This window comes from Equus caballus, chromosome 20 (genome assembly GCF_041296265.1).
Source record: "Equus caballus isolate H_3958 breed thoroughbred chromosome 20, TB-T2T, whole genome shotgun sequence".
Taxonomy (NCBI): Eukaryota; Metazoa; Chordata; class Mammalia; order Perissodactyla; family Equidae; genus Equus; species Equus caballus.
In genome coordinates, this window is record NC_091703.1 from 32,998,332 (window position 1) to 33,021,745 (window position 23,414).

The following is a 23,414-nucleotide window of genomic DNA, read 5'->3' on the forward strand; positions in this document are numbered from 1 at the left end:
AAAAAGCCACTTAAGATTTAATGTTGAAGACTTTGTGATTGGGTCAAGTTCATCGTGCTTGGCTGCTGCTTCTGCTCCAGTGAGTTTTGTGCATGAAGCCTGTCAACTCTCAGGCAAATAGACGCTGACAGCTTGTCATACCAGATGGAGGGCTACCCTCCCCTCACTCCGCCCCTACACTGATCTACCGGGGCCTAGTGCAGGTTAACCCTTGCTGTGCTAAACGTGTCTGGTTTTTGTTGACACTCAGTGACAACCAAAGAAAAACATGAAGAGCTTTCTTCCTCCCCCACCCCACACCACGCTTTCTAAGCTCTCTATCCCCTGCAGCAAAGTTGGATGGTGAAGAGACTGGCCAGGTGGCTGTGATAACCTCAAAAATCTAAGAGGAGGCCTGGGATTTGCTAATCCTTGGGGAATGGAGGGCAGGCCACTGCAGACATGGGGAGGTGGGAAATTTGGAGAGAAGGTAAAAGGAAGGGGGATTTGCAGAGGGGGAAGGGGAAGGTTGAAGAAGGAGGGATGGGAGGAACTAGGGGAGGATTTGGAGGCACATTCTCTGTCGGTCTAGGGAATACCGCGCAGAAGAGAGCCCAAAGGCCCGGCAGCGAGGGCATGGCAAGGGGCGCTTGGCGCATACCCAGAGACTGTACTGTTTGGATCTTGGCCTTGAAAATCTTGAGAACCAACCTTCCTTGGGGTTTTCCATGAAGGTGAAAAGTCTTCCCAGCTCCCATATGGGCTAAAGGAGATGTGTTCTTGCCTCATCTGCCAAGGTGAAGAAAGGATCTTGTGCAGACATCTGGGTGAACAAACATAAGATTGAGCCCCCTCACCCGCACTGCACATCCCGCTCCAGCTCTGTAGTCCAGAGAGACCCGCTGAGGCTCCAGCTCAGTCTGACAGTCGTCCACGGTTGAACGCCAGCCCGGAATTTTAGCTTCCTGTCCAGGAAAAACCAGACATATAAATTGTTTTTTTTCCCATTAGAATTTCAGAGTTCCTTTTTTATTTGCTTACTTTCTAATTGGTTCTGTGGCTTGGAATACAGAAACTTTCAGTTCCTCCCTCTGTTCAGTGTTTGTTGATCTGAAAACACACACTGTGAAAACATTGACAGAAGATGCGACTTAATGAGATTATATGATTCTTTTATCAAGTGGGATATTCTTGCATAATTTAAAAAATATCACTTTGCAAGTAGAATGTTCTAGAATTGATGTTATAAAGTGAGTTCAGTAACTTAAAATGCCAATCCCATTATGGGGAGGATAGATCTCTGCAGAAACTTTTCCTCTTCCACCTCCCACCTCTAACCCTCCTCCTCAGCCCAGGGTTTTCATGAAGCACGTCAGTCAAACCTCACTCAAGGTGGGAACTCTGCTAAGATTGGAGGAACGCCTCCAGAAGGTGGCTAATATACTGTATCTGGCCCCTGGTTGTGGGCAGCAGTAAGTGGATAGGCAACTTCTCCAGTGGAGAAATCTGAAAGCTATTTTCCAGAGAGCCAGCCCTGGTGGTCTAGAGGTTAAGATTTCGTGCTCTCACCACCACAGCCTGGGTTTGTTTCCCAGTGAGGGAACCACATCACCCATCTGTTGGTTGTCCTACTGTGGTGGTTGTATGTTGCTGTGATGCTGAAAGCTATGCCACCAGTATTTCAAATACCAGCAGGGGCACCTGTGGTGGACAGGTTTCAGTGGAGCTTCCAGACTAGACAGCCTAGGACGAAGGACGTGTGTGGCCACCCACTTGCGAAAAAATTGGCCATGAAAACCCTATGAATAGCAGTGGAGTATTGTCTGATACAGCAACGGAAGAGGAGGGGATGGTGCAAAAAGACCCGGCAGGGTTCCACTCAGGGTACACAGGGTTGCCAGGAGTCAGAATCGACTCAACAGCACTAACAACAAATTTTCCAGAGACATGAGTGAACTTCAAGGCCCAGCTGATGCTCACGTGGTTGTGCAGTGGCGGCAGACTATTTCTTTGATGAATGGAGGGACTTGCCCAGGACAGGGGATACGTGGGCCACTTTGTGTCACTACGGCCCTCAGGTCAGGGAGTAGGTCATTACGAAGTCCTTGTCAGTGGTTCCCCTGGAGTCTCAGCGAGAGATGCACAGATGGCCCTTTGGAACTCCCCTCCTCCTACGTGAATGTGTCATAGATGGGAGTATAGTTTATGGCATGATGCTTAAAATTAGGCAATTAGGAATCTCATGTTGTCACTTTTGGTGCCTCGAATGGGACACGGTGGTCTGTTCGGGGAGCAGAGTGGCAGAATTTAGCACTTGTGTGAACCTCCTTTGATTAAAGCATTATCAGCCCCCTCCCACCCTGACCTCTGAAACTGTAGAACCCGCCCCCTGCCCCCCTCCAACCAGGTGGCCCTGGATCCTAGTCAGGCACTAAGATCTGCTGTTTGTACTTAGGTTGACTCCGCTGTGGCTGAATAGCCATAAAGCTCATGGTGGAAGATCTCCACGAGGGTCATTTCCTGCCGCCCCTCAGATCCAGCAGGCGTGCTAGGTTATCCATCTACCTGCCAGTTCTGGTTTGTATGATTTAGAACGTATATGATTTAGAATTAGAAGCACACAAAAAAGAGCCTTACAACTCACGGCTGCCTCTAATTTCACTTCCCCTTCACCTCATCCTTTATGGCATTATGCAAATCTGATCATGCCCAGGCTCAGTTTTTTAAAAGGCCTTCCAGAACTTACTGGATAAGATCCAAATCCCTTGGCATGGCAGGCAAGTTCCTTCAAGAAAGCCTGTTCAGTCTCATGGAAGCCTTTTGTAGAAGACACTTCTGGTGTCCACACAACAGCCACCCCTACTTGTGCGGTGGCCAGGCTTTTACAAATATATTTCTTTATTGTTTCAGAGCTGTCTTCACCTATGTTTGGAGGAGGAGGTCCCTTCATAGCACAAAAGGATGTATTACTAGGACTGGTCTAAGATGGCCATGCCACTTCCACTCCTCTTGCCCTGATGGATTTAGGAGCCGGGCCCCAGGCCCAGGGAGACATGGGAGAACGTTGGCTGGGGCGCTTCTGGGAAATGTTCTCTGCCTCTGGACACGGTTGTAGAGGATGTGGTTTTTGCAGCTGTGGCAGCCCACCAAGGTCTATTAGAAGCAACCCCAACACTCTGAGGATGGGAGAGCAGAAAGAGAAAGAAGTTGGGTCCTTGATGACATCATCAAACCACCAAATTAAACTGGAACCTTCCAGACCATTTGTTTAAGCTGCTTCTTCTTCTTTTTTTTTTTTTTTGAGGAAGATCAGCCCTGAGCTAACTGCTGCCAATCCTCCTCTTTTTGCTGAGGAAGACTAGCCCTGAGCTAGCATCCGTGTCCATTTTCCTCTACTTTATATGTGGGATGTCTGACACAGCATGGCTTGCCAAGTGGTGCCATATCCGCACCCAAGATCTGAACTGGCAAACCCTGGGCCGCCAAAGCAGAACGTGCACACACAACTGCACCACCAGGCCAGCCCCCTGTTTAAGCTTCTTCTGATACTTGAAGCCACAAGCATTCTGACTGATAAGCCTGACCAATATCATCTCTTACAATTCACCTTTTCTTTCCTTCTCCTTAAAGCCTGTAGTGGTCTCTCTCACACCTCTACACTCTTGCAAATAACAGTTCCTTCTGCCTGGAATGCTCTTTCCCTACTTCTCTGCCTGGAAACTATTCATCCTTCCTGTCCAGCCCAGGTGTGACCTCCTCTGTGAGGTCTTTGCAGCCCCCAAGCAGACTCATGGGCAGACATCTCTGTGTCCCCACTGCCCCTCATTGCTCCAATCTCTACAGGAGCAATGCTTCCATTTGTGGAACGGATAAGAACTTCCCCACCTTCTCTTATCAAAATCATTTTATGAGCAAAATTGTCTCCAAATCTTCTTTTACTAATCTATGTCATGGGCAAATTCAAGCATCTTTAGGGATGCATTATTGGGGGGAGAAGGGGTGGTAAATATGTTTTTAAAACATTCAAAATTTTAAATTAAAACACCCTTTTTATTATGGAAAATTTCAAACATATTTAATAGGAGACGCAATGTTATAATAGACCCCATTGTACCCATTGCCTGGCTGTGGTGTATAAACTCATGGCCAATCTTAGTTCACCCACTGCCAGAGCCCCTGCCCCACTGTTTTGAGGCAGTCTCAAATATCATGTCATTTCACCCATTAATATTGTACTCTGATCTCTAAGAGTAACAGCTCTTGGGGCCAGCCTGGTGGTGCAGCAGTTAAGTTTGAATGTTCCACTTCAGTGGCCCGGTGTTCACCAGTTCGGATCCCGGGTGTGGACATGGCACCGCTTGGTGCGCCATGCTGTGGTAGGCGTCCTACATACAAAGTAGAGGAAGATGGGCACGGATGTTAGCTCAGGGCCAGTCTTCCTCAGCAGAAAGAGGAGGATTGGCAGCAGTTAGCTCAGGGCTAATCTTCCTCAAAAAAAAAAAAAAAAAAAAAAGAGTAACAGCTCTTTTTTAAAAAGAAACATAACCACAATAGCATTACCACATCTCAAAATATCAGTATTAATTCCTTCATAATATCATTAAATATTCAGTCAAGGTTAAAGGATTAATTTTCTCTGATTGTTCTGACTATTTTACACACACACACACAGTTTTTTGGAAAATCAGGATCCAAATGAGAGCCATATGTTGCAAGTGGTTGATATGTCTCAAGTCCCTTTAAAAAATCATTTAAATTCGATTTATCCCCATGTCCTTCTTTATACCACGCCTTTCTAATTTAGCCAAGCTTTTTTTCTTCTCAGCATTCTGAATAGAACTAGAGTTTGGAGGGCAGGACCCCCCACTTGCCAAACAAGGGCACAGAGGACAGGCTTTCGTGGTCAGTAACGTGTAGACTGCAATAAGCAAAAGCCCCTCTCAGGAGAAAGCAGAAAGCGGCTTTAAAACTCTTCTCAGCACAGAAGAGGAGGCATTTTCTTCGTTTTTTTTTCAGTTTTTAATTACAGTGCCTCTAGCTAGATCTCAGTTTCTTCAACTTGTTAATTTTGCCAGTTCGTTCATAGGGGCAAATGCTCGCTATCAAAAGTTATACTGAGAAGACCCTCCTACACTTGCAGTGTGAGTGTAAACCGATTCAATTTCTGTGGAAGGCAATGGCCGAGTCTATCAACATCACAGCTTCCCCTTACTCAGCAAGTCCACCTCTATGAACCTTCTGACAAACACACGCATTTGTGAGTAACATGACGCCCGTACAAAGGGGTTGCTGCGGCATTGTTTGTGCAAAAGGTTGGAAACAACTCAAATGGCTGTGAATAGGAAGCTGGTTTTACAAAATGATGGTATTTCCATAGGGTGTAACACTGCGCAGCTGCAAAAAAAGATGTGCAAGCTCTTTGTATACGGATATCAAACAACGCCCAAGTCATACTAAGGGAAAAAAGCAAGGAACACAATAGTACACACACATATATATATATACACACACACATATATAAGTATATATATATATATATACTTTTTTAATAAGTAGGGGCTGGCCCAGTTGTGTAGTGGTTAAGTTTGTGTACTCTGCTTTGGCAGCCCGGGGTTCGCAGGTTCAGATATCAGGCATGGACCTACGTACTGCTCATCAAGCCCTGCTGTGGCAACATCCCGCATACAACGTAGAGGAAGATTGGCAACAGATCTTAGCCCAGGGTCAGTCTTCCTCACCAAAAAAGAAAGAAAGAAAGAAGAAAAGAATGCAAGTGGAAGGATATAAAGAACCTATTGGCATCATTGTCTCTGGGGAAGGGACCAGGAGGGCCTGGAAGTTGGTGGGAGGGAGCTCATGGTGCAGAGAGAAAACAGTGGAGGGATCATGACAGCAGATGAGGCTGCAGGGGTGAGCAGGGGCTCTGTAGGTCAGGTTGGGGAATATTATCTTCATTCTGGGAGAACCAATGGAATCAATAAAGAGTTTTAGTCAGGGGATAACATATCAGAGGTTCATTTTGAGAAGGTTCTTCTGTCAGTAGTGAAGGATTGATTGGAGGAGCCCAGGGTGGAGGTGAGTGAGCCCTGGAACATTCCGGGCAAGACAGCATGTGAATTAAGAGGGCTGATGGGGGGATAGAAAGACATGGCCAGGTTTGAGAAATATTTACAGAGTAAAATCCACAGGACCCAGTGATGGATTGGATGTGGGTATAAAAGAGAGAACGAGGTGTCCAGGTGGACTCGGAGAAACTGGGCTTGTTCAGTTGGATGGTGGGTGGTGGGCTGTTTTCTGAGAGAAGGACACCAGAAGAGGTCCAGTTTGGGTGTCAAGGACAAATGGTAGGCTTTTGATGTGCCAATTATTTTTGAAAACTTCAAAAATAATAAATTATTACTTTTGTGCATGTGTGTGTGTGAGAGAGAGAATAATTGTTTACTGTAGTTTTAAGCTACTAACTTTTGGGGTAATTTGTTACACAGCAATAGATTAACACAATGGATTTTCACCAAATTTGAAGGGTTTGTTTGATGAAGTATGACTTAAAATACATGCCATGGGGCACACACTGTATCTTATTTAGTGGGCCTGTGGGGTCACCTCAAAGAAATTAGCAGCCACCCACTGGAGTAGATTAGATTTACGTACAATGAGAGGCCTGGAAAGACATTCCAAGCCTACTAAGGCGCTGTGGATGAAGACAACAAACAGCAATCACAATATAGATATGATATATCTCTCTGTGTCAGATGCTATAGACCTATCATCAACTGGCCTCCATAAATCATAGGGCTTTGAGAAGGTCAAAGCAAATAACGTGAAAAAGGTTTGGGAGCACAAAAGAACTATGCAAATGTATCAGGGATTATCTAACAGTCAGGAAAGGTTAGGTTTTGTTATGGTGACAAAAACTCCAAACTCTTAAGGGTTCACCACATCCAAGGTTTCCTTTTTGCTCTTGCTGTATGTCCATTACAGGTTGGCTACAGCCCTGTCCCTGTCATCTCCCTCCAGGACCCAGAGGGCAGAGCAGTCTCTAGCTGGAGCAGTGACAGTTGTTGGTGATAGAGGAGAAAAAGCCATGGAGAACCATCCAGTAGCCTTTCAAGTTACTTCTTAGAAATAACACATGACACTTCTGTTCACATTTCATTGGCTAGAGCAGGTCACATGGCCAAACTTGACATTAAAAGGTGAGAAAGTGTAATCCTCCTATATTTTTGCTTGTTCCATTGTTGCTTCTTCTTTCCTGATGTTCCAAGATTCCTTTTTTTATCATTTCCTTTCCGTTTCAATAATTTATTTTAGTCATCTTTCTGGGTAGGTATGCTGATGACAGATGCTTTAGTTTTCCTTCTGCCAAGAATGTCTTGATTTCCCCTTCATTCCTGAAGGATATTCTCAATGGATATAGGATTCTGGGCTGACAGAACTTTTCCCTCAGCACTTGAAAAAATGTTGTGCCACTTCCTTTCTGGTTTCCATGGATTCTGTCATTGGAACAGTTTTACCCCTACAGATAATGTGTCATTTCTTGCTACATGCAAGATTTTTTGTCACCGGTTTTCAGGAGTTTCGTTATGATGTGTCTCGATGGGGATTTCTTCGAGTTTATTCTGTTTGTGGTTTGCTCAGCCTCTTGAATCTGCTTATGTCTTTTGCCAAATTTAGGAAATTTTCAGCCATTGTTTTCGTCAAATTCTTTTTTAGTTCTGTCTTTCCCGTCTTTCTGAGACCCCAGTGACACAAATGTTAGATCGTTTTTTACAGCCACACAGGTACTCCGCTATTGAGCCCATCCAGTGAATTTTTTTTGGTTATGGTATTTTTTAGTTCTGAAAGAAAAGCCCAGTAGTTGGGGGCTCCTCACTATTGGGCAGGGATGGAAGTCTGGGATCCTCACTTAGTCTTCTCTGACACCACCCCAGGAAGGGAGAGGAGGCACTCAAGGGGCATCCTGTCACGGCCAGGCATCAGCGGAAGTCTAGGCTCCTCACAGCCTCTGCTGATTGGAGTGGGGGGGGGGAGGGCGGGGTGAAGCTGCATTTTTTCCATGGTCTTTGGCTGGGATAGGGCCATTGTTGTCTTGGTTTTCTGTCTTGCTAGGTCCAAATTATGACTTTTTAAAATATAAAATTAGTTAAGCTCCTTTTAAAAAATTAAAATATACAGAAAATTACAAAGTAAAACTTCCTTTCCTCCTCCATCCCTAGACCTCTGTGATTCCCTCCAGATATGGTTTTATAGCACTCACATGCGTCTACCTACTCACGGGCATATGCACACACATGCACGTATATATGTATGTATGGACATAAACACTACTCAAGTGCCCTGGTCTCTCTGCTTCTCTGTTTGGTGGCTTTCTCTACTGCCACAAGAGCTTGCCCAGCCATTGAAGGCAGCCTAGAAGTCCAGGGAATCAATACCTCGAAGGGCAACCCTCCTCCACCCCGCAATGAGGGACAAGGGTAGAGGGGGTGATAGGCACTGAATGTTTACGTCTCCCCCAAATTCATATGCTGATCCCCTAATCCCAAATGGAATGGTATTTGGAGGAGGGGCTTTGGGAGGTAATTATGTTTAGATGAGGTGATGAGAGTGGAGACCCCATGATGGGATTAGCGTCCTGTATAAGCCGAAAAAGAGAAGTAAGGAAGGAAGGAACAGAAAGAAAAGGAAAAGAAAGGAAGACAGTTAAATGCTCATTAAATGGGGTAAAGAGCCACAACAATTATGGTTGTTTTAGTTTAAGTGTCTCCAATAGCACACCCTGAGACAAGGACTTGGATAAAAGTAGTTTATTTGGGAGAGGAGCCCAGGAAGCACAAATGAAGGGCTGGGAGGAGTGAGATGGGGAAGGAAAAGAGCCGATAAAGCGTGTGTTAACTTGTGGATTACTGTTGGGGGCAACTGGGACCTAAAACTGTTCAGGACCCTCTAAGGAACTGTTTACCTCAGATTTGTCTTCCTAAGGGATGGAGGACTGTTTACCGACCGCCTTAGCTCAGGATTCTGGAACAAAACACCATATTTCTCTCCCACAGTCTAGGATCAAGGTGCTGGCAGATTTGATGTCTCGTGAGAACTCTCTTCCTGATTTGCAGATGGCTGCCTTTCTTGCTACATCCTCACATCGTGGAGAGACAGAGCAGAGCTCTAGTATTTTCCTCATCTTCTAAGGACACTATCCACCTTTCTTTCTTCCTTCCTTCTTTCCCTCATTTTGGCATGGAAACCTTGTACACATCTTTGCACAAATGTACACACATCTATCTGTAGGATAAATTTCTAGGGGTAGAATTTCTGAGTAAAATTATGCACATTCAACATTTTCACAGACACTGCCATTTCCTTAAAAAATCTGTGTATACTTATTTGGAAAAATTCTACACATTCTCACCTCAGTTCTTGGTTTTGTCATGTAAATCCTCCTTGCAGTTTCCCCAGGTTCCTGCCCTATGACCTCCATACTTGTGGAGCCACTCCTCCCCTCCTGCAGCCTTGGTAGCCTAGAAGTCCCAGGCTAACTTCCCTGCACTGGATCTTGAGGGTGGGGAGATTTGGGGCCTTTAACAGGGATTCCATCACTACAGGTTTCCTTTGCAGTCCTCTGAAGGCCCAGGTTTAGTGTAGCCCTGCTCTGAGGGCTAGAACTTGAGTAACATATTTGGAAGAAATACGGTTCCCATGAACTTGACTTAAATGTTGTGCAAACCATGTGTGCAAACACAGCTAACCATGAACTCTTGATGCTTCAGTGCTTTTAAGCAGTTATAAAACCAAAACAAAGTAGCAGCAAACACAAACAAAAAAGAAGGGCAATTTAAACTAACAGTAATTTGATGTGATGAATGGTGGTGTTTTTCTGAAATCAAGTTGCTGCTGGAGACATGAACACCTACTGCCTAATGGGGGTGCTTTTGAAATTGACACCATATTCCACTGTGTGCCCGGTGATGACTTAATTCTCCCCCTACCTGTGTCTATTCGAATTACTGAGAAATCTCTGTCAATACACATCCACTGAACTTGACTTGGTAAAAATGCAACCCAGACAATTAAAGAAGTGCTAACTTGACCATAAGAAGGTAAACAAGGACAAATGCAGGCACTCACATGCAGGGCCAAGATCAGTTACATATGATCCAGAGCATGCTTATATCACCTTAAAAAAATTCCCAATGAAACAAAAACACGGAATTTAGTAACTTTCACTGGGCATTTATGAGTCCTCAGGAGTCCAGGGACCTCAGTTTGAGAAACACTATCCTAGCACTGACCTTGACTTCCAGTGACTTTGAGCAAATGTTTTGCCATTGTCAGATCTCTGTACATCCTTCGTACACAAAGAAGAATGATTTGGGCCACCAGTATTCTTGGGAGAGGAAGGAAGTTAGAGGATCTTCAAGCACTATAAAGGAAGGGATAAGGATTTATTACAGACCCCTAGAGTTGGGAGAATAATGGTGGCTAAGACCCTCCAGCCTAGCCTTCGCTTTGGAGTCAAAAGGACTTGGGTTTGAATTCCAGGATCTGCCAGTTGCTGTGTATGTGTCTGTGGGCAAGTTACTTGACTTCTCTGATCCTCAGTTTCTGCCTTAGTATTTTAAAACGCCTCATCACCGAGCTGCGGTGAGGGCCAAATGAGGTGACTTGGGAAATTGCTGAGGGCAGAGCCTGGCACCTGGCAAGGCTAGATAATCAGTGGCCGTTATCAGGAAGAGGCCAAGGGCTAGTGAGAATGCCACAGGCTTTGGCAAAGGACCACAGAAAAGAGAAAGTGAAGGTTCTAAGATTCTGTCTATAAATAACAATACTTCTGATCTATGACTATCAGGATGTTTCACCCTAATGAGCCCTGCAGCAGCCTTAAGCTTCCGTTCAGCCATTTTCATTTCTCGGTGCTCTCTGCCCCTCCAGCGCTCTTCCCTGCCCTTCCCAGCCCAGGCTCGAGTCTCTTTCCCTTCCAGGCTTTCACTACTTCCTCTGGTAATTAGTATTGGTCACCTGTGAAGCGAGCGCCCCCCTGTGGCCTTCCTTTTCATTGCAGAGACCATGAGGCCCACAAAAAACGGATCAAAGGTGGGGTTGGGGGGGTGGGGCAGGACTCAAAAGGCTCAGGCAGTGTCTAGTCCAGCCCCACAGAGGCCGTTCTGGATGCCCCTCCCAGCCTCCTCCCCCTTTTGGAAGAATGAGGCAGAGGAATCTAGGAGAAGTCCTGAGTGGGAAGCAGTAACTTGCCACAGATCTAAGGCAAGTCACAACCTCTCTGGGCCTGGTTCCCTTTTTGTGAAGAGCGCTGCCCCACCCACCTCAGAGGCCCTGAGGAGACAACCGAATGATAGATGAAAACACCAGGAAAATACCTGGCATGTGCACTGCCTTCCTGTAGGATGTCACCATTTCCTCCTGGCATTCCTGGCTGGGGGGCTGGGGTGAAGTACCAGGCGGATGCGGACAAGATAAAGATGGAACTAACCCCGCCCCCGCCCTCTCCTCCCCAGCCAGTGCATCTAACATGTTTCTGCCAGAAAACACTTTAAAAATAACACTAATCTAATCATGCCATTTCCCAGCTGAAAATTCAAGGCCCTTCCTCCTCACCTTCAGGATAAGGCAAACTACTAATGAGATTACCTCACCTCACTCTGCCTTTCTGGGCTTACTCATCGGGACAGACTGTCTTCCAGTCACAGCTGCATTTTCACAGAACCGTGGGCACGCCTCCTTGCTGTTGTTCCCTCAGCTTCTCCACCCGGGAACAGCCTTGCCTCATCTCAGCAAATGTCTCACTTAAGGCCCAGTTCAAGCTCCAAGACTTCCATGAGGTCTTCCTGGATCTCGCCTCCTGCCCTACTCCGCAGGGCCTGGCCTGCCCCTCCCCTGAGTTTCCACAGCCCCTTCCAGCTCTGACTACCACACAGGTCATGCTGCCTTCTGTGATTAGACAGAGATATAGATGTCGATATAGATATAGATGTAGATAATAGACAGCGATATAGATGTAGATATACATATACATGTACATGCCTGGCTTCCCCTCTAGGGTGTAAATGTCTGGAGGATGGGGAGTAGGCTGGGTTCCCCAATGTATCTTTCATAGCTCTTGCCATCAGACCCCTGCCCTCCCCAAAGACTTAATAACCGTGGAATGAATCAGGAGGTAGAAATCAGAGACCCAAATGACCCATGAGAAAGCCACAGAGGGAGATCAGCTTAGCAGAGTTTGGATGGTTGCTTCCGTCAAAAGGACCTGCACTTTACCGATGTCATCTCCCATGATCATCCCAACAGACTCCCGGGGCAGGTGTTAGTCTCTCCATGTTACTGGTGAGGCAGCTGGGATGTTGTAGGACTCAGCAAGAGAAGCTAGATGGGGAGTGCCAATTCCAATCCTCTCTGCTCAAAGGCACAGCCTTGCTTTCTCCCCTGCCCGTTTGGTGCTCTGCTTCCTCTCCCGTGCTGGGAGAGTCATCACTACCTCCCTACCTGCCCCACCCCCTCCAAGCCTAAGCAGTCACCTTTGGCTTTGGGGGTCATATTTTCCAAATGGAGAATTGGAGTACATTGTCTGACAAGGACATTTGTACTTCAGAGGTGACAGGATGGAGTATGTTTGAAATTGGGGTTGGCTGTTCTTGAAAACTGGAGGTGCCTTTTGGCCTCAGGTACTTCCTACGGCTGCTGGTGCAATTAGGGGGGTGCTCACCATGTAACACTTTGGGGGCAGCCCATTAAGAAGGTGCTATTCTGAGTCTCCGCAGAGTACAGAATCCTGAGAGAAGGAAGTGAATTGTTAGGGACCAGAAGGAGGTCTCCAAAGGACCTTCACTGTTCAATTCTCATCCTTCCTCACCTACCTCATGTCTGTCTGGCTCTCTTGCCTGGATTCTCCCCACTCAGCAGGACCAAAAGCCCGCAGCCTAAGCTCTCAGCCACAGCTAGCCAAGGCTGCTTTCTCCCTACGCTGCCTGCCTTTATCTCCTTTGTTTGGGGTCTCTTTGTCTGCAGTCTCCTTTTGGTTCAGTTTCACAGCCCTCGGCCTCCTCTCCCTTTCTCTCCGGCCAGGCTGCTCCCTCCCTCTCTGCGGGGGCCTGGAGGCTCTGCGGAGGGGAGCAGGGCTGGGTTGCCATGGTCACATCGAAGCCGGCCGCAGCTGGCCCGGGCAGCTGCTCCCGGGCTTGGATGGGCGGACAAAGCCAGGCGGTCTTGGCAGCCCCAGACCTGGAACCCCAAAGGCCTGAGACTGGGGGTACTAGGACCCACGAGAACCCTGAGCTGGAGGTGAGAGGGAGGAAGCCAGAGCTGAAGTGGGAGGGCAGGAGTGGGGATTGGAGTTGGGCCCTGCCCTCACGGGGAGGGACCAGGCGGTCCAAGCTGGAGGTGTGGTGGGAGGAGGGGAGCATGGCCAGTGGCAGCAAGAGGAGGAGAAAGATGGGGAATAGAGTTGCGGCAAATGGGCTTAGGGCCTAGGATGTCCCCAAGGGGAGGTCTGGGGCCTCTGTATTCTGATGCCAAGAAACAGGTTTGATTCAGTCTTTGGCCTCTGTCTCTCCTGGTCTGTCCCTCAGTGGTCCTATCTTTCTCAGCCTCTTATACGTCTTATCCCCCATGTCCCTTCCTTTCAACCCTGGGCCTCAGTATCCCTCTTCTTCCCTAGCTTTCGGTTTCACGCCAGGCCCTTCTCTCCCTTGTCCTCATTTCTTGTCCCCTTGGTGTGTCTGCTCACTTCTTAGGGCTCACTTTCCTGCCTTCCCCCCGACTGTCCCCACCCTTTGCCCTCCGTCTCCACTCCACTTGCTCTGTCCAGCTCCTTTCTCCCCAAACTTCAGTCTTCCCCCCTTTTGCTGTGTGTGCCCTGGGTCTCCACCCTTCCTTTCCTCTCTCTGACCCCCAGGTCCCCTCAGCCTCAGCCTCAGTTTATCTCCTGTCTCTCTGAGTTCCATCACCATCGTCCCATCTTTCGCCATCCCCTAGGCTATCCACAGCTGAGCTCAGTCTCATCTTTCTCCCAGTGCTACATCATTTCTTCTTCTTTCTTCCACTCCTGGGCCTCAGTTTCCCATTTGTATTCAGTGGTATCAAGGTCTGATTCATGCCCAGGGCCTTGTCCACCCCCTCCCCCTGCCCCCCACCAGTGGATTCTCACTCTCCCCAGCTGCTGACCCAGCCTGCTAGCCCCAGAGGCAGCTGCATCTCTTGGGACAGGGACTGTAGCTAGTGTGTGTGGGGCCCATCTGGTCCATCCTTCCTCTCACTGGTCCTGCTGGGCTTCCCTGCAGTGGCCGGGTGGTCTGCTCTCTCCTACGTGCCTCTCCTCACATTTTTTCAGCTGTTTTCCCTCCCCTCCTTCCTGGGCAGCAGGATGCCATTGGCTTGAAGGGGAGGGAAGCCTGGATGGGAGGGCATGGATAAGGGAGAAGAGAGTCCTCTGGGGTTTAGGAGGACATGGGGGCCTCTGGAGTTGGGAGTGATGCAGGAGATATGGGATGGGCTCTGGGGGCCACGGACTGGTGACTGGATGTTCTAGGTCTTTGGCACTGCTCTGGGGGCCCCACGATGGCTTGGATTTCCCTCTCTGGCCCCTGGGAATCTCTCGGCTCCGAGCCCCGCATTCCAGCCGGCTCCAGCCCCCTTTCTGCTGTCACTTGACTCCGCTGGGCCCCAGCCCTGCATCCCTCCCACTCCTCCAGCCCTGGGCTGGGGCGAGGTGGGCATCACCGGCTAGGAATTTCTCCTAGGGGAGACAAGGGGGCAAGGGTTTCAAGATTTTATGGTTAACCCTACTCTCCGCAGTGGACCCCTTTCTCTGGCACCGCCATGCCACCTGGCCCAGATCAGCGTGGGCCTAGGGTGTGGAATGTCCTACTGGGGTGTAAGGGGCTGCGGCTCCTTTCCTGAGGCGCCTGGCCGCAGCGCCGGGGGCTTCCCTGAGCCCAGCTCCTGGAAGGAGGGGCTGAGAGTCCGCCCAGGTGAGGTTACTTGGGAAACCTTGGCCCCGCCCCCGGCCCGGCTCCACCCTCGGCCCAGCCACTCGGGGCCCAGATTCCCCAACGGCCGTCTCTAAGGGGTAGGTGCTCCGGAGGAACCCTGGGGGGTTGGTAGGAAGGGACGGTGGGAAGAGGCAATTCTCCGACTGACCACGGGACTGTCTCTTAGGGGGCCCCTTAGCAGGTGGGGCGTCCTGGGGTTTGTGTGCCGACCCGTGGGTTGGAGTCCGTGCCCATGTGTGCCTTGGCCTCTCCCAAGGGCCGGCCTCTTCCTGGTAGTGCTTTTGTGTACTTGTCTGGTTGGGACGTCGTGTTTCTTTCTTGGGACTGCTGTCTGGGCCTGCACGTAGGGTGCGAGTTTATAATCTGCTGTGAGGCGCAGAGGGGCGGAGATTGCAAGGGAGTGAGAGATCTTACTGTGCGGGTGATTGGCAGGTGTGGGGGTGTGGAGAGAGGTGGTGGGGCCCACGCGTCAAACACTTTCCACCACAGCTCTTCTGTCCTGCTCCCCTCACCCAGCAGTTCTCTCTCCCCCATTGGGTTTGTTTACTTAGCCTTCTTGCACTCATCTTCTCTGGGTCTCTTGTCTGATTTTCTCTTTGCTTCTATCCTCCTCCTCCTCCCCACCACTCACCTTGTCCAGGCCTATCCTTGCCAGTGGTCAGACCCTCCGACCCCCACCAGGGCCAGAGCTGGCTGGGCTTCAGGGAGGTCTGCCCCGAGGAGGACTCCTGGCCCTTGAGCAGGGAACCAGGGCCTAGGAGTCTGGACCCCAGGGTCCTTGAAGGGACTGGGGAGGGTCCTGGAGAGTTGGGGGAAGGAACTGGAAGGTGAAAGCGGAGAGAGGGAGGGGCTAGGAGAGAGTGGGCTGGCCGTCAGGCTCCGGGGCAATCTAGGTAGGGGTGTAGAGGATGGGAGGCCCAGAGGGTGCCAGAGAGAAGCAAAGGTTGGTGGTGAGAAGAGTGGGTTTAGGGGGGCTGGTTGGACAGGTGAGCCCTGCTCCCTTCCCCCATCCAAACTCCCGCTGCTGGGCTGGGCACGGGCCTGTGGGAACCTGCTCCTTCCGTGTGCCCTGGGGCTGCCCCTCTTCACCTTCCTCGCCAGGAACTGAGCCCAGAAAGGGGGGAGTCTCGAGGGGGGCCATGCCATCCTGGGGCCTGAATTTGTGGGAGGCCTTAACCCCCTGAAGCCTCAGCTTCGGCGGTTATCTTTTGTGGGAACCCAGGGCGTGGGCTGTGGGTAGGTGGAGGGGGATGGGCACGCAGCGCCGAGTGGGCGGCGGTACTGGGGGCACCGCAGGCTGGTTACCTGGGGGAGGCCGGGGCGCGCGGGGGAATGCAGGGTGGGCGTGGCGGCGCGGACAGGAGCGCGGGGCCGGAGGGCGGCGCCGGGCGTGGGAGCGGCGGGCACGGCTCCGGCCGGGAGGGGGAAGGGAGGGCTGCGGGCCGAGCGCGGCGGCAGGCGGAGGGGGCAGCGGGGGAAGGGAGGGGGAGGCGGCGCCTGGGCCCGAGCCGCCCCAGCCCTGGCTCCTCTCCCCGGAACAGGCCCCCGACAGCTGCTCTCGGGAGCCGCCTCCCGACACCCGAGCCCCGCCGGCGCCTCCCGCTCCCGGCTCCTGGCTCCCTCCGCCTCCCCCTCCCCTCGCCTCGCCGCCGAGGAGGCCCAGCTCCGGGGCCGGACTCCTGGGTCCGCCGGGAAGAGCGATGAGAGGTAGGGAGAGCGGCCGGAGGACCCCTGCGGGCGGAGGGGCGAGGGCGGCGGCCCGGGGCTGCAGGGGAGGCACGGCGGCCAAGGGTGAGAGCCTGGCGGCAGCGAAGGCAGGATGTTCCAGGGCTGTACTTGGCTGTCCAGCTCCTCTGAGTCTGTCCCTGCCCGCCCTCCCCAGCGCTCTGGCTTAATGTCTGAAAATGGGGGGAACACCCTGACCCCCGAGGAAGTGTGTTCCAGCCTGGAAGAAAGAACCTCCCCCCCCCCCCCCCACACTTTACTCAGCGGGGAAGACAGGTGCTTCTCTGTGGCCCCACTGAAACATCTCCTCCTCTCCCTGGAGAAGTGGGCCTGCCCTCTCACCTGGCCGGTCCCTGCGGGCATTACTAACTGTTAAGCCTCCACCCAACCAGCTTCCAATTGGGCAGCCTGGCCACAGCCCAGCAGAGAGAGGGACTGACACCCTAACCTGTCAGTGACAGCCGCTCATCCACGCTGGATGGTGAGTGGGTCCTGCCGTGAGATAAGGAGCGCCATCCTCTGTGTCTCTCTCCCCACCCCCTCCCCCAGCCTTCACCCCACAGGTCCCCTGCTGGCTGGACATTCCTTGCTAGCACCTCCACCCCCAGCCCGAGTCAGGTGCTCAGACTCACTGTTGCTGAGAGCACATAGGTGTGCCCCCAATTGAGCCAGACAGTGGAGACAGGTGAAAGCTGAGTGTACGGGGAAAATGGAGAGAGAGCTCTTTTTCTAATTGCCACTCCAGCCACTCAGGTTTCCTTCTGTCTGCCACCCCCTTGACCTCCCTCTGCCTTGGTCAACTTGTGTATTAGAGGGTGGGTCCCAGTTCTCTTGGGATCCTGTGCTGAGGGCGTGAGTGTGTGTCTCACACTGTCCTCTGATCGTAGGTGCATGTTGTGTCTGTCCGTTCATCCTCACAGGTGTCTGAGGATGCCTATTAACTAAGTGATGGGATTGGACTTTAGAGAATGCCGAGGTGTGTGGATGGAGCGTGCACGGCTGTTTGTCCTGGTTGGGAGTCTGTGTGTGTAACCGATTCATGTGGATGTCACATGTGAGTGTCCGTCTCTGGAAGCCTGTGAGGGGTTGTCTGTGAGACACAGAGGGGTGTGTGTGTGTGTGCGCGCGTGCACGTGTGTGCATGTTACATCTAGCCCCAGTGTTTACAGCTAGCTCTGTGAGTCTGTCTGTGTGTGTGTATATGTTGTTGTCAGGGGTGTGGGGTGGGGGTTGGAGGAGGAGGGTAAAGGGCCTGCAGCACTGTGTCTGGGGCCCCTGGCTTGTAATTGGCTGTAATGGGGTGGGAAGGGGTTTGGGGTAGGTCTTCTGGGCCTGTCTGACCCAGTGGAGAGAAATGGGTGTGGGGCTGTCGGAGAACGGATTTCCCCAGATGTCTGTGCGTTTCTCTGCTTGGCTCTGTGCCCTGTGCTTGTGAGCTGCTCTATTTACCTCTTGCTTTTGTTTCCCTCTCGGTCTCTCCCTGCCTCCTAGCCTCTGCCTGTCTTTGTATCTCTGCCCGGGGCTCCTTTTGCTCCGTCTGGCTCCGATGACTCATCTGGGATAGGCATGAAGGTTACTCAGGGGAACAAGGGCCCCGCTGTTCCCAAGAGAGGTGGGGGTGGAGAGCAGCACCCAGGAATTCGAGGCTGGCCGCCTGGGACTCCGGCTCCCTGCTCCCCTATGCAGGGCTCCTCGACCCCCAAGGGACCAGGCATGATGCCTCTGGTTCTAGCTCTCTTTTGATACCCGGGTGCCCCCCACTACTCAGTCATCTCCCTCAGCTGCTGCTTCAGAGCTGTGGGGTCTCAGCTGCCTCTTACATTCCTGCCCCAGAGCATTATGGGAGCAGCTGGAGGAGGACAAAGGGATGGGGGAGTATCCCCCCACTCCTCCTACCTCCTGGGGTGACCTGGCTTCCCTGTCTTTAGACCCGCCCTCATCTCCAAGGCAACTCAGCCTTCTCAGCCCTGGGCCCTTCCTTCAGAGGCAGCTACCTTCGGAAAGTGGGAACTAGGGGACAGGAGATCTGGTCTTAGGAAGTGAAGGCAGAGCGGGGAGAGCTGGGGACGGGATGCTTAGGACTTGATGGCAGGGGCAGAGTATGGGTGTGAGGGCCGGCACTGGGGGTCCCTCAGGATCCCAGGGCCTGGAGAACTCAGTGCAGTGCTCTGGGAAGAATACAGGCCAGGACAGCTTTTCCTGCAGCTAGGGCCGGGAGGTGGATCCCTGGGTTCATAAGGAGATGCCAGCTGGAATGGTTTAGCCGGGGCAAGCTGCCTGGGCCTCAGTGAAGAAAAGCAGTGATATCTCAAACTTTAATGGGCACAGACTACTTGGGGATTGTGTCAAAATGCAGAGTCTGATTCAGCAGGTCTAGGGCGTGGCCTGAGCTTCTGCATTTCTCCCAAGCTCCCAGGTGTTGTCGAGGCTGCTGGTCCAGGGACCACACTGGGCCTAGCAGGGCTACAGAGGACAGTGGGACTGGAAGGTGCTGGGGTCCCCCCTTCTCTTAGAATTCTGGGCTCTTGGAGGGTGAGAACTAGTGTTTAGCCCAGTGTCTGGCATGTAGGAAACATTCTAAAAATATAGCTGATGCTGCTAAACAATTACCATTGTTGTCATTTTTCTGCTTTTATCCCCAGAGCAGTTCATTCTGTCTCTCTGTCTGTTGCTGTTGGGTGTGACCCATCTCCCTGATTGACATTTAACTTAGCCCACCATCCATTTTGTCCCCTGCAGAGATGCTGCCCCCACCCCCTTAGGCCCGAGGGATCAGAAGCTATGGGGCCAAGGGGCCTCTCATTTCCACTGCTGCTGCTGCTGCTGCTGCTCTTGGTGGCAACTGGAGACGCTGACATGAAGGGACATTTTGACCCTGGTGAGGAGACTGGCTCTTGGGCCCCTGAGGGAGGGGGCTTGGGAGACAAAGAGTCAGGGACCTTGACCCTCCATATGCCTGTGTTCACCCAGCCAAGTGCCGCTATGCCCTGGGCATGCAGGACCGGACCATCCCAGATGGGGATATTTCTGCCTCCAGCTCCTGGTCGGACTCCACTGCTGCTCGCCACAGCAGGTACCTGGCTGACCTGGGGCTGCCCTGGAGGGAGTTCCTGGGCCCTCTCTTTGTGCTTCCAACCCCTCTGCCCAAGCTTCTGAGAGGACCAATGCCAGTGAAACTCTCACAGTCCTGGGGGGAGGGCTTTAAATACCAGAGACAGAGGTGGACCTAGGGCCAGATGTCTCCTGTGATCTCCCACCCCCTCCCAGGCTGGAGAGCAGTGACGGGGATGGGGCATGGTGCCCCGCAGGGCCTGTCTTTCCCAAGGAGGAGGAGTACCTGCAGGTGGATCTGCGGCGGCTGCACCTGGTGGCTCTGGTGGGCACCCAGGGGCGGCACGCTGGGGGCCTGGGCAAGGAGTTCTCCCCCAGCTACCGGCTGCGTTACTCCCGGGATGGCCACCGCTGGATGGACTGGAGGGACCGCTGGGGTCAGGAGGTGAGGCTGGCAGGGGCGGTGCTTTAAACACTACCCATCCACTGGCACTCTCCAGTTTATACCATCTCCAGCCCCGTCCTCCCCACTGAGCTCCATCTAGTGTTGCAAACCTGACCACCTTCCACCTGGATGTCTAATGGGCATCTAAAACTTACCATAAACTTCCCAGCTGAGTTCGAGTCCCATTCTCACCCCAAACCTGCTCCTCCCCCAGCATTCTCTAGCTCAGGAAATGGGACCACCATTTTCCCAGTTGCTCAGGCTGTAGCTAAGATGATATCCCCCTTCCTCTTGTCTCACCTCCTACTTCCAAAGCATCAGCCAGGCCAGTCTGTTCTACCTCCATGATATTTCCTGAATCCGACCACTTGTCACCACATCTGCCTCTACTGCCCTAGGCCAGGCCCCTGGCGCCCCCAGCTTAGATGAACGCGGTAGTCTCCAAACCCTTCTCTCTGCTTCTGCCCTTTCCTGCCCAGGGTCAAATCTCCACCTAGAGGCTACGTCCGTCCATCCGTCTGTCTGTGCACTTAGAAAATGCAAATCAGATGCATCACACCTGGTTCCCAGCCCTCCGCTGGCTCTCCAATCTTCTAGAACAAACTCCTGCCTGGGTGCAGAAACAGCCTCTGCCCTGGCGCTTGCCTGCATGTCTTACTCTCTCCTGTTCTCTCTCCACCTGGGCCACACTGGTTTTCTTGTTGTTCCTGGAACAAGCTAGGGCTTGTCCCACAGCCACATTTTCACTTGCTGTTCTCTGGGCCAGGAAAGCTCCTTCCGCAGATGGCCACAGGCTCTCCCTCGCTCCAGTCAATTCTCCCCTAGATGTCACCTCCTCAGAGAGCCTTTTCTGATGGCCCACCTCCCCCTGCTCTGGCCCCACACGCCCCTGCTTGTTCTTTGCAGCTGTTTCTCCTACGGGAATTGAGAATCGGGAATTGCAGTCCTGTAGTGGAGGGACTAATGTTTACCGCTGAGAACGTGCCTGGCTGGCACAGAGTGGACGCTCAGCTAATGCCTGCTGAATGAACAGAGGGAATGGGGGGAAGGAAGAGAGGGGGGCCAAAACAGGGGTGCAGGGCTGTGAGGGACAGGGTGGAATCCGGGCACGATGGGACCAGTGGCTTAGAGACAAAAGGATAGAGCCAGGCAAGGAGTGGGAGGCTTGCCCCTGGAGGTGGAGGAGAGACCACCAGGCTGAGAGGTGTCAGAGGTCTCTGCTGCAGCCCCTCGTTGTACAAACACCTGGCTGTATCCCACAGCCCTGTGTGTGCAATGCCACCCTTCATGAGTCTTTTTGTGGCCACTGTGGGCTGGGCCAGGGAGCAGCTGCTAAGGGAGGTTAGATCCGACCTGGAGCCTTTCCCGCTCATCCACCCCGTTTCCTGGCCCACAGGTGATCTTAGGTAATGAGGACCCTGGGGGAGTAGTGCTGAAGGACCTTGGGCCCCCCATGGTGGCCCGACTGGTTCGATTCTACCCCCGGGCTGACCGGGTCATGAGTGTCTGTCTGCGGGTGGAGCTATATGGCTGCCTCTGGAAGGGTGAGTCGTTCAGCACCCTGAGAATTCATTTCCTGTCCTGGGAACTGGGGAGTGGGGCCTGGGAGAGGGGCATCCAGGATCCTCTTTCTCCTGTTTGGAAGCCGTCCCTCTGAATGAGGAGGGGACTGGCCAACATTGCCTCCTCCATGCCAATGGGCCTGTGGAGGGATGTGAGAAAGGGGCCTGAAACCCACCCAAGCCCGACACAGGGGTGGGGGGACAGGAGCTTCGTGCCTCTAACACCCCTCCTCCCGCCCTGCCCCAGATGGACTCCTGTCTTACACAGCCCCTGTGGGGCAGACGATGTACTTATCTGAGGCTGTGCACCTCAACGACTCCACCTACGATGGACACACCACACACACCATTGGCGGGTGAAAGATTTGGGCCCTGCAGGATGAGGAGCCAGGGATGGGAGGGAAGATGTAGTGGGGGGAGGAAGGGGGTGGGTAAGTCATCTAGGCAATAAGGTGGAAGAACTCTGGAGAGGGATGGGTTAGGTGGGGCGTCAAGGGACAAGACCAGGCTTAAGGGTAGCAAGGTGACCACTAGCTCATATGACACTGTGCAGATTAGAAAAGGGCACCCCCTTTGCTAAGACACGTACATCTGTTGGAAATTGAAACAATAAATACACACGTCATAGATTGCATGGTGCCCCTTAGAGATGGTGCCTTTGTGTAGCATGTGACTGCAAAGTCCCTGTGATAGTCCTGGGGGTGGGGAAGAGAGAGCTGTGTGAGGTTCGGACAGGAGGTTTGGGCTGCCATGCTGGCCAGGCCACTGGCGGGGGCAAGAGCACCTGGATAGGTGACACTTCCTTCTCTTCCAACCTCTTCCTCGGCCCCCCTCCTCTCCAGGCTGCAGTATGGAGGTCTGGGCCAGCTGGCAGATGGCGTGGTGGGGCTGGATGACTTTAGGAAGAGCCAGGAGCTGCGGGTCTGGCCAGGCTATGACTACGTGGGATGGAGCAACCACAGTTTCCCCAGTGGCTACGTGGAGATGGAATTTGAGTTTGACCGGCTGAGGGCCTTCCAGGCCATGCAGGTGAGTGCGTCCAGCCCCCAGTGAGGGCTCTGAGACCAGGGCAGGGGCCTGCCGGGCTCTCCTGGTCTTGATCCTGTGTCCCTCCCCTCTTCCCCCCAGGTCCACTGCAACAACATGCACACGCTGGGAGCCCGCCTGCCTGGCGGGGTGGAGTGTCGCTTTAAGCGGGGCCCTGCCATGGCCTGGGAGGGGGAGCCTGTGCGCCATGCCCTGGGGGGCAGCCTGGGGGACCCGAGAGCCCGGACAGTGTCAGTGCCCCTGGGTGGCCGCGTGGGCCGCTTTCTGCAGTGCCGCTTCCTCTTTGCTGGGCCTTGGTTACTCTTCAGTGAGATCTCCTTCATCTCTGGTAAGCCCCTGGTCTATGCCTGGGTCCCAGCCTCTGGGATCGCCAGCCCCACAGTGCCCCAGAACATCCACTTCTGGCTCGATGTCTACTGATCATCCCTGAGACTTCAAAAGCAGTGCTGCCCAAAATAATGTGAACGCCTCCCTCCCTCTTTCCCCCACCTATCTGTCTTTCCTTTATGAGACCCTTACCGTGACTGATATTGAGCCAGTCTGACATTGCTGGCTGATAAATATTGAAACACTCTATGCTGGTTGAGAATTAGTCTCTTCTCTAAG

The 23,414-nt window shown here is 52.4% G+C and overlaps 1 protein-coding gene and 1 long non-coding RNA gene across 33 annotated transcripts in view; one reads left to right on the forward strand and one right to left on the reverse strand.

The window, feature by feature from the left end:
* LOC138919621 (uncharacterized) lies at positions 1–16,428 on the reverse strand. 2 transcript variants are annotated; one of them, XR_011429953.1, is made up of 3 exons: positions 16,284–16,428; positions 10,266–10,396; positions 1–944 (listed from the first exon to the last, which is right to left on the reverse strand). It is a non-coding gene; the product is annotated as an uncharacterized lncRNA (long non-coding RNA). The 2 variants fall into 2 exon arrangements; XR_011429954.1 differs by lacking the exon at positions 16,284–16,428 and adding an exon at positions 11,628–11,845.
* DDR1 (discoidin domain receptor tyrosine kinase 1) overlaps positions 13,102–23,414 on the forward strand; it is a 17,594-nt gene continuing 7,281 nt past the window's right edge. For 2 of the 31 annotated variants that reach the window (XM_023624168.2, XM_070245177.1), the window contains exons 1-11: positions 13,376–13,510; positions 14,782–15,055; positions 16,520–16,685; positions 17,096–17,184; positions 19,443–19,581; positions 19,674–19,776; positions 19,971–20,199; positions 21,596–21,743; positions 22,009–22,117; positions 22,604–22,790; positions 22,890–23,136. In XM_023624168.2, the coding sequence (XP_023479936.1) occupies positions 17,182–17,184; positions 19,443–19,581; positions 19,674–19,776; positions 19,971–20,199; positions 21,596–21,743; positions 22,009–22,117; positions 22,604–22,790; positions 22,890–23,136 (1,165 nt within the window). In that variant the 5' untranslated portion in view covers positions 13,376–13,510; positions 14,782–15,055; positions 16,520–16,685; positions 17,096–17,181. Of the gene's footprint in view, positions 13,270–13,375; positions 13,511–14,781; positions 15,160–15,290; positions 15,327–15,420; positions 15,516–15,839; positions 15,965–16,519; positions 16,686–17,095; positions 17,185–19,442; positions 19,582–19,673; positions 19,777–19,970; positions 20,200–21,595; positions 21,744–22,008; positions 22,118–22,603; positions 22,791–22,889; positions 23,137–23,414 lie in introns of those variants that run through there. The other 29 variants (XM_023624170.2, XM_070245178.1, XM_070245162.1 and 26 more) reach the window with 25 other exon arrangements.